Source organism: Canis lupus, chromosome 26 (assembly GCF_003254725.2).
Source record: "Canis lupus dingo isolate Sandy chromosome 26, ASM325472v2, whole genome shotgun sequence".
Lineage (NCBI taxonomy): Eukaryota > Metazoa > Chordata > Mammalia > Carnivora > Canidae > Canis > Canis lupus.
In genome coordinates, this window is record NC_064268.1 from 5284368 (window position 1) to 5297726 (window position 13359).

General features: G+C 49.6%; 1 protein-coding gene across 2 annotated transcripts in view; it reads left to right on the forward strand.

Moving 5' to 3' along the window:
- Positions 1-918: 918 nt before the first annotated feature.
- The window catches only part of DHX37 (DEAH-box helicase 37), a 29713-nt gene continuing 17272 nt past the window's right edge, over positions 919-13359 (forward strand). The window contains exons 1-5 of one of the 2 annotated variants that reach the window (XM_025473602.3): positions 919-1137; positions 4610-4779; positions 7673-7785; positions 9374-9704; positions 12646-12794. In XM_025473602.3, coding sequence (XP_025329387.3) covers positions 1032-1137; positions 4610-4779; positions 7673-7785; positions 9374-9704; positions 12646-12794 — 869 coding nt within the window. In that variant the 5' untranslated portion in view covers positions 919-1031. Of the gene's footprint in view, positions 1138-4609; positions 4780-7672; positions 7786-9373; positions 9705-12645; positions 12795-13359 lie in introns of those variants that run through there. The other variant, XM_049101778.1, reaches the window with a different exon arrangement.

Below are 13359 nucleotides of genomic sequence, written 5' to 3' on the forward strand. Positions count from 1 at the left end.
CATATTTAAGGGGAAAACTGCAGACTATTATCCTCCTAAACTATAAAACCCATAAAACCAGAGGTTTGATATGGTAATTAGGCTTCCCCGACCTCCAAAATCTATTTAAATCGTAACTTTATAAACCTGTTCATACATAAATCCTCTCATGCACCATCTGTGTGTTTGTGGAGATTTGTTTATGCTTTTGTTTTGGGGGGAAAGGGAAAACTTATGCAATCACCTCCATTCATCCATTCACTCCTGTATTCAATAACTACTTACTATTTACCTACTTTGCAGCCAGATCTTGTTCTAGGTTTCTTTCTAAAATTCTAAAATAAATCCATATAATGTCTTCACCTTTTCTTTTGTCTTTTTTTGTTTGTTTGTTTTATTCTAAATTTCTGCCCTTAACAAATTAATGCTTTTAACAGGAAAAAAAATCTGCTAATATAAAACGTTGTATATGCAAGATAATTACAGGACTCAGAGAATACATTATTTTCGAGTGCGCTACAGTGTGATGCGGGAATGAGAGTTTAAAGCCGCCTAATACTTTCATCTTTTAGTGCCTCTGTCCCTGTAATGGAAACATTTGTGCCCTTTTACTACACAACGAAGTGTCTCTTACAGGAATATCAAAGTGCAAAAGAGCAAAAATACAAAAAACAAAAAACGAGGGGAGACGTTTGCAACGGGGGCAGCGTTATATTTCAAAAGGTGCAAAACAGTCCCACTCCCAAGTAACCAAATTAGTATTAGCACCAGCACCTGACTCAGATTTAGAGATTCGCACCACGTGGGAAGCACTCAGCTTAGTCAGGCCTCCCCAGCGACCTCAGGCCTCGCTCGTGTCTCGAAGCTGGCCCCGCCCCGTCCTTCCGCAGGCCCCGCCCCCGCCCCCCCGGGGTGCGGGTATTGGGAGCTCTCGCGAGAGCGCAGCCCGGAAGTCTCGCGGCCTGAGCCTGGGGCCCGGGCGCGCACGTGGACTAGGCTCCGGGGTTGGCGGCTGCGGCCACCCCGCCGGGAGCCGGGCGGGACCAGGCGCCATGGGGAAGCTGCGCCGGCGCTACAACGTCAAGGGGCGCCTGCAGGCGACCCCCGGGCCCTCGAAGGGCCCCGCGGAGCCGCCCCCCGTGCGGCTGGAGCTGGAGGGTAAGGCGTCCGGGGCTGGGGTGCGCCCTGCGTCCGCGGCCCTGGGGCGGGGCCCGGGAGGATCCCCGCTCAGATGATCCAAGGAGGTGGCCGCAGTGACAGCCGAGTTTTAACGGTGAACTTGGGACAGTTCCGAGGCTTTCTCCCCTAAGAAGCCCGGCCTTTTGTTTGTTTGTTTTATTGCAATCCCCTCCACGCCCAACGTGGGGCTCGAACTGTGGACCTTGAGATTCAGGAGTCGCTCGCTCTCAGCCGGGCGCCCCGAGCCTGGCTTAGGACCATGCGGAATGTGGGCAAGAGAGCCAAGGAAGCCCCTCGACTTCTGGGGCTTCTATTATAACCTCCTTGCCGGCGATCCCCCGAACATGCGTGTTTAGCCCAGACATTTCTGCTGAGACTCCTCGGTAGTAGGAGCGCCCACTGTGTGCCGGGGTTTGTTGTAGGAGACGTAACAGAAGAGGAGATTTAAAAAAAAAAAAATCGGTGCCCTGCTGAGCGTATTAGATGCTTGTGGGAGGAGACAGGCAAAGTTAAACACGTAAAACAAAAAAAAAAAAAAAATAAAAAATAAACACGTAAAACATGTAGATTGGTGTGTGGCTATAAACCAAAAAGATCCAGCAGAGGAGGTGTTTGGGTGGGTTGCAGTGTCCCACAGGGTGGCCAGGGAAGGCGTCACTGAGAAAGTGTTGAGTCAAGGCCTGAAGGCAGCCGAGGGGCCGAGTGGAGTGCAAGCAAGCCACGGGGGTGGGCTGTGTAGGGTCCTGATGGTGACTGGCCCGGTCAGGGGTAGAGCACCGGAGGGACTACCGAATAGGATCCTGTTGTGATAGCATCACATTGCTGCTGCATTGAGGACCAGCAGGAGAAGGTGGAGTAGAACCAGGGTGCTGGGCTAGGAAGCTTTAGTACATCCAACCAGGGACGCAGCAATGGAGCAGGTGAGGCGGTTGCATTCAGAGTATTTTGAAGGTGGAGCTGATGGGATTTGCCAGCTGATTGCATGGGGAACAAAGATGTTGAAAATGACTCCCAGGCGCTGGACCCAGCCATTGGAGAAGATGAGTGGGCAGCCTGGGAGACCAAGAGCCCGGTTTTGGATAGGAGTGATCTCCGAGGTCCTGTTTAGTCACCAGGTGGACAGGGTAGGCACGCAGCTGCTGGCTTGGGTGCTGAAGAGAGGCTGGTCCTGGGGGAGATAGCACTTTGGAATCATCTGGGAGTAGATGGTATTTGTTCATTTAAAGTCCAGAGTGGGGGATCCCTGGGTGGCTCCGCAGTTTAGCGCCTGCCTTTGGCCCGGGGCGCCGTCCTGGAGTCCCCGGATCGAGTGCCACATCGGGCTCCCGGCATGGAGCCTGTTTCTCCCTCCTCCTGTGTCTATGCCTCTCTCTCTCTATGTCTATCATAAATAAATAAATAACTTTTTTAAAAAATAAATAAAAAAAAATAAAGCCCAGAGTGGATTAGCTCACTGAGGGAATGAGTCCAGCTCTTGAGGGAGAAGGAAGGGAGGAGGAGCCTGTGAGGAGAGAGAGGAGCTCTGGGAGAGTGTCCTTGTGGGTGCCATGGAGGAGGACCCGCCATCCCCGTGGGATGTTGCCGTGACGTCAGGGAGGGAAAGACGACTGAGTGTGTCCAGGAAGGCTGATGACCTGCGTGAGGCCAGTTGTGCAGGAGAGGTGAGGTGAGGTGACTGAGTCGGTTCAGAGTTGTGTTGCAGGCTCCTGAAACGGAACACGTTGCAGAGTCAGACTCCCCGAGCTGAGTGCACTTGCTCCCTGAGATCCAGGTTGAGGTGGGCGTTAGGAAACAGTGGACCTAGATTCAGATGGACAGAGAGAAAGCAGGGCCTCTAGAAAAGCCTGCTTCCCTCGACCCACTGACTAGCCTTCTAGTGCACGTTCTTGTTGGGCCTGGCAGGCAGTGAGGTTATTGGAGACAATGCCAGAGTGGGAATCTGGACTGAATTCCCTCCTTGGAGGTTGCAGGGATAGGCTGGGGATGGACCACATCACCTGACATCTCTGCCTCAGTTTTCTCTCCTGTAAAATGGGTCCAGTCTGAGTAGCCATCCTACCTGCTATCAGAATTTTGGAAGAGGTGATCAGAACAGGGGGCCTGAGATCTCTTGGACCCAAAGATTAGGAAAGTTCTTTCTGACCCAGGATGTCCATTTATCCCCTCCTTTCTGAGGGGCCAGAGGAGTCTTCTAAAAACATAGACCACATCACCTTCTTTAAAGAGCCTTCCTTCGACCTCTGACTCAATATTACCCCTCACTTCCTGATTTTTATTACATCCCCCCCCCTTTTTTTCCTATAGCACGGTAGTTCTCACATTTTTTGGACTGAGGACCCATTTACATTCTTAAAAATTGAAGATTCAAAAGTTCTTTCGTCGGTGTGGGTTAAATATCAAAACCAGTGTATACAAGGACATGCTCCATTAGCTGTCAGAACAATGTGTCACCTGATCTGAAGCCTCTGGAAAATGCTGCTATACACTCATTTCCTTTGTTTTTCTTTGTGCTTTTAATTGTTTTATTTGAGAACTGCAGAATGCATAGCTTGCATTGCTTAAAATTGTCGTGTTCGTTTTAGTTGAGGGTCACAAAGCCTCTCCTACACTTTGTGACACAATGAAAGATGGACCGAGCCAGAGGAGCTAGTAAGCTAGTAGCTGCCCACACGGAACCCTGGAGAGGGCTGCAGCCTTAGATGTCAGGCAGAACAGGTGCATCCCGTGGGGCTGCATCAAGTTGAGTTGAAGAGTAATATGGTACCTGAATTTGGGTCCAGATTGTGTACTTTCAGACTGACATTTGGAAGTAGATATGGCACAAACCCAGTACTGAGTGTCCTGTGCAGTCTTAGGAGAATGTTGTAGTAGTATTATGAAAACAGTCTTGACCTCACACATTCTGAGGGGAGCGGTGTTGTGGCCTGTACCTTCCCCACTGGCACCCCGCTCCTTCTCCCCTGACCACTAGGATGGAGGTTCCCTGGGCTCACAGTGGAATCTGACACATGGCGGATGCTGGGCAGACAAGTTGAAGGAACAGTGACAGGCCTGCACCCCCATACCTGTGTGGGCACTTGGGCTCACTCATAGGGTGAGGGTCCCATGAGAGGGAGCACAGAGCCACCCCAAAGAAACATGGCATTGGGATCCCTGGGTGGCGCAGCGGTTTGGCGCCTGCCTTTGGCCCAGGGCGCGATCCTGGAGACACGGGATCGAGTCCCACGTCGGGCTCCCGGTGCATGGAGCCTGCTTCTCCCTCTGCCTGTGTCTCTGCCTCTCTCTCTCTCTCTCTCTCTGTGACTATCATAAATAACTAAAAAAATTTAAAAAAAAAAAAAAAAAGAAAAAGAAACATGGCATTATTGTGGACTCTGGAGCACTGCAAGTCTCTGCGGTCTCTGGTCCCTGGGCAGGGGGCAAGGGAGTCCACGCAAGTGTGTCTTTTCAGATAAAGACACATTGAAAGGCATCGATGCAAGCAATGCACTGGTTTTGCCGGGGAAGAAGAAAAAGAAGCCCAAAGCCCCTCCCCCATCGAAGAAGGAGAAGAAGCCTCTGACCAAGAAAGAGCGTAAAATGCTGCAGAAAATCTTAGAACAGAAGGAGAAAAAGAGCCAGGTAGGCCTATTCTGTCAGGATCTGCACATGGCTCCCTAGACTGGGGAGAGGTGGGTTCTCTGTCCCCCGACTTGGTCTCTGCTGCGTGACAGTGCAGTCAAACTCTCCAGAATGAGGGGCATGTTTTGTGTCTGCACAATCCCATACAGTAGTCACTAGGCATGTGTGGCTAGCATGGTTGAGGAACCTAATTTTTTGTGTGATTTAATTGTAATTAATTTAAATTCGTCTGGCCTACTGTGGCTAGCAGCAGCTCTGATATCTGATGCAGCCCCAGAGCCTTCAGACCGTCCAGGAGCCTGCCCACGAATCTCCAGTGAGCCCAGATTTGTTGAGGCCAGATGTTTGTTAGCTGGGAAGTCAGTCCCTCAACATGCTCATCTTTCCTTATTTGGTCCTAATCATTTTGTGTTACTTGTTTTTTTCTTAACTTTATTCTGGAGAATTTCAGACCTTCTCCCTTCAAACTTTTTTTTAAAAATATTTTATTTATTTATTCATGAGATACCCTAGGGGGGTGGGGAGAGAGGGAGAGAGGCAGAGACATAGGCAGAGGGAGATGCAGGCTCCCTGCAGGTTGCCCAATTCAGGATTCGATCCCAGTACCGCGGGATTTGATCCCAGTACCCCCGGGATTGCAACCTGAGCTGAATGCAGATGCTCAACCACTAAGCCACCTAGGCGTCCCTTCCTTCATACTTTCTTAAGGAACAAATTTTATAATGGGAAATTCCAACACCTACAGAAGTAGAGAACCTAGTGTACCAGACTCCCATGTACCTGTCACCGGTGCCAGCAGCTGTCAGCCCATGTTTCCCCAGTCATCTCCACAGCTGGCCACTTCCCTACCTCCCGGGTCAAAGCCTAGGTAGCATAAATCTGTATTTGTGTCCCGGGATTGCTGAAACAAACTGAATGGCTTACAACAGAGATATATTCTATTCCAGTTCTGGAGGCCAGGAGTCTGAAATCAGGGTGTTGGCAGGGCCCTGCTCCCTGGGAAAGCTCTTCCTGACATCCAGCTTGGGGTGGCCCCAAGTGTTCTTGGCCTGTGGCCACGTCCCTCCTATCTTGGCCCCTGTCTTCACATGGCTGTCCCCTCTCTATGTGTCTTACAAGGAGACTTGTCTTGGGATTTAGGACCCACTTGAATAATGCAGGATCTCATGTTAAGATATTTAACTTAATTACATCTTATGTAATTAATAACATCTCATCTTAATAACATCTCATATTAAGATATTTAACTTAATTACATATGAAGAGACCCTTTTTCCGAATAAGATCCCATTCTGGGCCATGAGCATATCTTTGGGGGAGGGGAAACCATTCAACCCCCAGTGCGTAACATTTTATCCATATATATTTCCAATTATATCTTAAGCACCATTTAAAATAACCACAAGACCATTAGCACACTTAAGTTTTTTTTAAAAAATCAAATATCCAGTAAACGTCAAATTTCCAAGTGTTTCATGTTTCCCTACCCCACCTCTTTTTTTTCTCCCCTTGTCATTTATTTGTTGAAAGAAATTAGGTTGGTTGTCTGTAGTGCTTCCCACAGTCTGCAGTTTGAAAACATCCTCTCCAAGAAGCCTGGGTGGCTCAGTGGTTGAGTGTCTGCCTTCGGGTCAGGGCTTGATCCCAGTGGTCCTAGAATCAAGTTCCGCATCGGGCTCCCTGTGGGGGATCTCCCTCTGCCTATGTCTCTGCCTCTCTGTGGCTCTCATGAATAAATAAATAAAATCTTTAAAAAAAAATAAAAATAATAAAACATCCTCTCTGTGGTACAGTTAAACACACCTCTCTCCCCTTCTGAATTTCCTGGAAATGGTATTTGCCTCTGGAGCAGGGATGCTCAACCTGGACAGTTTTGCCCCCGGAGAACCTCTGGCCTTGTCTGGAGATACCTGGTGGGAGGCTGGAGGCTTGAGGCACTGCCAGGTGGTCTGTAGCACACAAAACAGCAAAATGTTCTCTGGCCCATGATGCTTGCAGCGCAGAGACCGAGAAAGCCCAATCTGGAGGCTTCCTGGGATTCACATTTGCCTTTCTGTCCAGGTCACCATACAGGGTCCCCTGTTCGCAGCCCTGAGACTCAGGCCCTGGAGCCCCTTAGCATAGGGAGACTCACTTTCCCGCAAGGGTGCCCCCTTTTAAAAATCTGTGCTGTGTTTTTTTCTCACTTTTCTGTACATGATTTTTCCTTTTATTGATTGCAAAATACATAGAAGCACATATTAAAATGCATCTATATGATTTCAAGAGTACTAAAACTCCTGAGTGGCTCTCCAGGGGAAAGAGGCCAACTGTCCCTGCGCTGGCACCCAAGAGCCTCCCTTCCCTGTGAGATAGCTGGGGAGTGCTGCACTGCACACACAGGCCCTCCTTTGTTTGGTCTCCCTTCGGGGGGGCATCTGGATAGTGGATAATACCTCCTGAAACACAGTGATGCAAAGACAGCTTGGTTCATCTGGCATCAGACCCCGTCCAGGGGTGGAAAGCCATTCTGGCTCACGGTGACACAAGACCTCCATGCAGCAATTGTGCTGTGACCTTTAGGTTAGAAAGACTTAATCGGGGATCCCTGGGTGGCGCAGCGGTTTGGCGCCTGCCTTTGGCCCAGGGCGCGATCCTGGAGACCCGGGATCGAATCCCACATCGGGCTCCCGGTCCATGGAGTCTGCTTCTCCCTCTGCCTATGTCTCTGCCTCTCTCTCTTTCTCTCTTTGTGACTATCATAAATAAATAAAAATCTAAAAAAAAAAAAATTAAAAAAATATTTAAAAAAAAAGAATCGTTAGTGAGGCCGACATCTGATATAGAGTCTTATTTCCTTTCTGAAGAGAAGGTTGTCCCTCCAGATGTCTAACACACCTGTTTCCTTCCCCAGCGAGCAGAGATGCTACAGAAATTGAGCGAAGTCCAGGTTTCTGAAGCCGAGATGAGACTGTTTTACACCACGTCCAAGCTTGGCACTGGGGACCGCATGTACCACACCCGAGAGTGAGTGGGCCAGCCCCTTCCTGAAGTCCCCCTCTCATGCCAGGACTCCAGGGGTGGGGACTCACAGCCTCCCAGAAGGCTTGAATATTTACAGGAACATTCACATTGACCCTCATGCCAGCGCACCTGCAGCGAGTAGAGGCCATGATACTGCCCAAACCCCAATGACACACCAGACTGCAGGGTTTCCTGCAACGCAGAGTCCTGCACACAGATTCTTCCAGCTTTGACACAGGCCATTAGGGTAGAAATTGCTTTCAGGTGGTCAGGGATGAGGTTTGGCTTATTAGCAAGTTTTGTTTTGTTTATATCGTGTCATGAAGGCCTTTGGGTGTTCTGCTGATGTATTCATTCAGACTCTCCCAGGGCAGCTATAGCAAAATACCACAACCTGGGTGCCTTAATACAAGGGACATGTATTCTCTGGTGGTTCTGGCCATCAGGATGTCAGCAGAGTTGGTCCCTTCTAGGAGCTGGAAATCTGTTCCTTGCATCTCTCCCACCTTCTGTGGTTTCTAGCAGTACTGGGTGTTCCTTCCTGGCAGACATGAGGACACTGAAGTTGGCACGGCTCCTGGCATGTCTTCACGTCTTCCGTGGTCTTCTGTGTCTCTTCTCTCCTTGTGTAGATACCAGGCATTGGATTTAGGGCCCACCCTGATCCAGGTCGCCCTCATTTTATCTTAATTACATCTGCTAAAACCCAATCTCCAAAAGGTCACATTCTGAGTCTCTGGACATGAATTCTGGAGAGACACTGTTCAGCCCAATACAACCCACATTCAACAAGTAGGAGATGTCACATTAAAGTCGTCTTAAGCCACATCAGCCAGCTTCTTCCTGGCCTTCCCTCGGGGTGGCCGACCCTTAGGAGGAGCCTACATGCCCCTCCTACCCTAGACCCACCACGCACTACTGTCTTACTCTTGACCTGCATCCTTGAACATTGCACATTTATGGCTACTATGAGGGCACACTTATGTCCTAGGCTCTCCTCTAGGCCCTGGGGGTAGAGGGGTGTACAAAAATAAGATGATAAATAAACTGCCCTTAAGAAGTTTACTTCTTTTTTCTTTTTTTTTTTTAAGATTTTTTTTTTTTTTTTTTTAATTCATGAGAGACCCAGAGAGAGAGAGGCAGAGACATAGGCAGAGGGAGAAGCAGGCTGGCTCCCCACAGGGAGCCCCATGTGGGACTTGATCCTGGGACTCCAGGATCACATGCTGAGCCTAAAGCAGGTGCTCAACCACTGAACCACCCAGGCATCCCAAGAAGTTTATGTTCTAATGGTGGGAAGACAGGCAAGAATCAAGTGAATACATATATATCTAGTGCTGACAAGCACTAGCAGAAAAAGTAGGGAAAGAAGGTGGGGGGGGATAGGAGAGTCACCCTGTTGGATGACAGTTGAGTCCAGTGAGGGAGAACGTACGTGCCTGGAGCAGGAACAGCAAGTGCAACGGTCCTTAGGTGGGAAAGAGTATACTTTGACTCCTGGCTTCTGATGGATATATAGCGGCACAGAGCTGTGTCAGGTTGACAGGGCCATGGTAAGGCTTTTGTGCCTAACTTCTGGCTGTCCTGGCAGGAAGTCTGACAAGATCGAAGCCCAGAGGCAGGAGAAGATCAGCAGCCTCAGCGGGGCCCACCGGAAGCGCTATCACCAGGAGACAGAAGAGGAGGAGTCTGAGCCCTCGATGGAGTCTGAACCCGAGGAGGCTCCTGCCACTGAGCCCACAGAGGCTGGAGCAGGGACACTGCCAGCTGCACCAGAGGCCGGGACTGATAGCCCAGGGCCCAGTAGCCAACCCTCTCTGGCCAGGACTACTTCGGCACCACCAGCAGCAGCCTCCACCCCAGCCAGGCCCCCAGTGAAGCCTGCTGTCTTCATCCCTGTGAACCGCACCCCTGAAATGCAGGTTTGCTGCTCTGGTGTCTGATAAGTGCACAGGCTAGCACAGTGAGGAGCTGGGGATATGGAGGGGGGACATCCCTGTGGCTTGAGCAGGCAGCCTCACTTGCTGTCCGGCGCCCTCACCTGTGGTGGGAACAGCTGTCCCTACCTGATAGGGTTGTAGGGACAGATGTGCAGGAGTCTGCACACAGCAGTCCCAGCACAAAGTCAGAGCTGCTGAGATGGGTGTCTGCTGCTCCTGTCCTCACCTGGTCACCATCACCCTTGGCCTCTGATTGTGGGTCCTGGCCCAGCTGGCCACTCAGCTTTCCACCACTTTCTAGCCCACTCCTGGGCTTCCCTCTCTTCACCTGCAGAACTGGGGGTGGTGGGGACCTCCATCTCCATGCCCAAGCGTGTGCCATGGGCCTGGCATGGGGAGTGTGATCTGTAGCCTCCAGCTGTCAGCCCAGCAGAGGATGCTGACATGGTCCCCACACTTGGGAAGGGTGACAAAAGCTGTGTCGGGGCCATGAGGGGAGATAGCAGGAGGGTCTGGGAAGGCCTCTAGGGCAGGAGCTAGGAGACCTGCAGGAGCCAGGGAGTGGGCTGGGTCCCAGAGGGGCTGTTTCAGAACACAGATTGTGTTGTAAAACCACTGGGATGTGACCAGCTCCTTTTCGTTTTTTAATGGGAAGACAAAAGAAAATATCAGTGCAGTGTTCTAGGTAAAAATAAGTACTACTTATTGAAACTGTGGTTTCTGTTACATGTACAATTATGTGTTTATATATAGTTAGGGCAGCTGACTTTTATTGAGAGTGTTCAAGCAGTGGTGAGGGAGATGGAGAGAGAGAATCTTTTTTTTTTTTTTTTTTTTTTTTTTTATTCATGAAAGACACACAGAGAGAGACAGAGGGAGAAGCAGGTTACATGCACGGAGCCCGATGTGGGACTCGATCCCGGGACTCCAGGATCACGCCCTGGGCCATAGGCAGGCACTAAACTGCTGAGCCACCCAGAATAGAATGTTTTAGATGAGCCCATTAGCTTGCTTCCCCATGATGAAGGTGAGCAGTGGTTCATAAAACCTCTCCAGAGGCAGCCCCGGTGGCACAGCGGTTTGGCGCCGCCCGCAGCCTGGGGTGTGATCCTGGGGACCCAGGATCGAGTCCCACATCGGGCTCCCTGCATGGATCCTGCTTCTCCCTCTGCCTGTGTCTCTGCCTCTCTCTCTCTCTCTCTCTCTCTCTCTCTGTCTATGAATAAATAAATAAAATCTTTAAAAAAAAAAAAAAAAAAACCTCTCCACGAAATAATACAGTTAACTTGAACAGCACAGGGGTTGGGGCACTGACTCCCCATGCAGTCAGAAACTCACATGTAACTTTTGACTCCCCAAGTTAACTACAAATAGCCTACTGCTAACCGGAAGCCTTATCAATAACAAGAAACAATTGATGCGCATTTTGTATGTTTTGTGTATCATATACCATATTTTTACAATAATGCTAGAGAAAAGAAGATGTTCTCAAGGAAGTCATAAGGAGAAACGCCTGGGTGGCTCAGCAGTTGGGCGTCTGCCTTGGGCTCAGGGTGTGATCCTGAGGTCTGGGATCGAATTCCGCATCAGGCTTCTTGCAGGGAGCCTGCTTCTCTCTCTGCCTGTGTCTCTGCCTCTCTCTGTGTGTCTCATGAATAGATAAATAAAATCTTAAAAGAAGAAATCATAAGGAGAAGAAAATACATTTATAGTTTTGTACTTTTTTTTTTAAGTAATCTCTATGCCGATTGTGGGGCTCAAACCCATGAGATCAAGTGTCAGATGCTCTACTGACTGAGCCAGCCAGGTGCCCCTAGTTCTATATTTATAGAAAAAATTCCGCATTTAAGGAAGTAATCCCATACAGTTTATTTAATTTCTTTCTTTCTTTCCTTTCTTTCCTTTCTTTTTTCTTTCTTTTCTTTCTTTTCTTTCTTTCTTTACTTTTTAGTCCCATACAGTTTAAACCCAAGTTGTGTCTTTCAAGGGTCAACTGTATGTGCGTGGCATGTGTGCACATGTATGTACTGAGTGCTATATGTGTGGTTTGTAGGAAAAAGCCTTAGAAAGTCACTGCTCTGGGGGCGCCTGGATGGCTCAGTTGGTTAAGCATCTGATTCTTGCTTTCGGCTCAGGTCATGATCCCAGGTTTGTGGGATCAAGCCCTGCAACCTGCTCCGCACTCAGCAGGGAGTCTGCTTATTCCTCTCCCTCTCCCACCCATGCATGTGCACTAGCTCATGCATTCTGTCTCAAATAAATAAGTAAATAAAATCTTAAAAAAAGAAAGTCACTGTTCCAGAGTATGTGTCTAGGAGAAGAATTGCTGGGTTGTGGTTGCACATCCTCGACTTGTATAAAATTACACCAGGTTATTTACTGGAGTGATCATATATAAACATAAACCCCATCCACGTCACTCTCTGAAGTAGCTGAGACTCTGGGCAGCCTGGGTGGCTCAGCGGTTTAGCCGCCACCTTCAGCCTAAGGCGTGATCCCGTAGACCCAGGATTGAGTCCCGTGTCAGGCTTCCTGAATGGAGCCTGCTTCTCCCTCTGCCTGTCTCGGTCCCTCTCTCTCTCTCTGTGTGTCTCTGGTGAATAAATAAAATCTTTAAAAAAAAAAAAAAAAAAGCTGAGACTCCTCTGCACCAGCCAAGCTGTCCCAAGGATATCTACCCTGACACTGAAGGACCCTGCCTATGTCTCCTGTGGGCTATGGGTCTCTGTCCCTGTCCTTAGCTGGCAGGGCTTCATTGATTTGCTGGGAAGGCTCATGGCATCCACATGCCCACTGGAGCCTCTACAGACACCATGTCACCCTTGACAGTCTCGCTGATCTCCTCTGCCATTTTGGAAGGGACTCCCCCACCCCCACCCCCCACCCCCAATTGCCTGAACACTGACTCCATCTCTTTTGCCAGGAAGAACGACTAAAGCTCCCAATTCTCGCTGAAGAACAAGTGATCATGGAGGCAGTGGCCGAGCACCCCATCGTCATTGTGTGTGGTGAGACTGGCAGTGGGAAGACCACACAGGTGCCGCAGTTTCTCTACGAAGCAGGCTACAGCAGGTGGGGGCTGGCCACGGGGTCCTCTGCAGGTCCCTTGGGTGACGGTGAAGGTGCGATCCCCTAACATGAGCTCCCAGGGATCTATTGCTGGGATCATATGCTGTTCATATCCTGTGTGGCTTTGAGCAAGTTGCTTAACCTCTCTTGGCCTGTTTCCTCAGCTGTGAGATAAGGATAGCCTTTGTACCTACTTCATGCGTTATGTAGGTGAATGAGGAAATTTGTGTAAAATGCTTATTAGATCAGTCCCTGGCATGTGGGGTGATGCATTAACTAATGTCCCTTCCTGTTGACCTGTGTGCATCTTGGGGACTACCCCAGGTACATCGATCTGCCGGGAAGGTTCATGGGATTCAGCATGTAATTGTACACAAGTGTGACTTAGAACAAAAAGCACAAAATACAACTAGCAAAGGGGAGAGGTACGTGGGGTGAAGTCTGGGAGAATCAATCACAGGCTTCCAGAGCCCTCTCCTGGGAGAGTCACATGGAAGCAGCACGTTGTGACAACCGAGTGAAGTGTTGTCACCAGGGAAGCCCAGTAGAGACGGAGCTCCCAATGTGT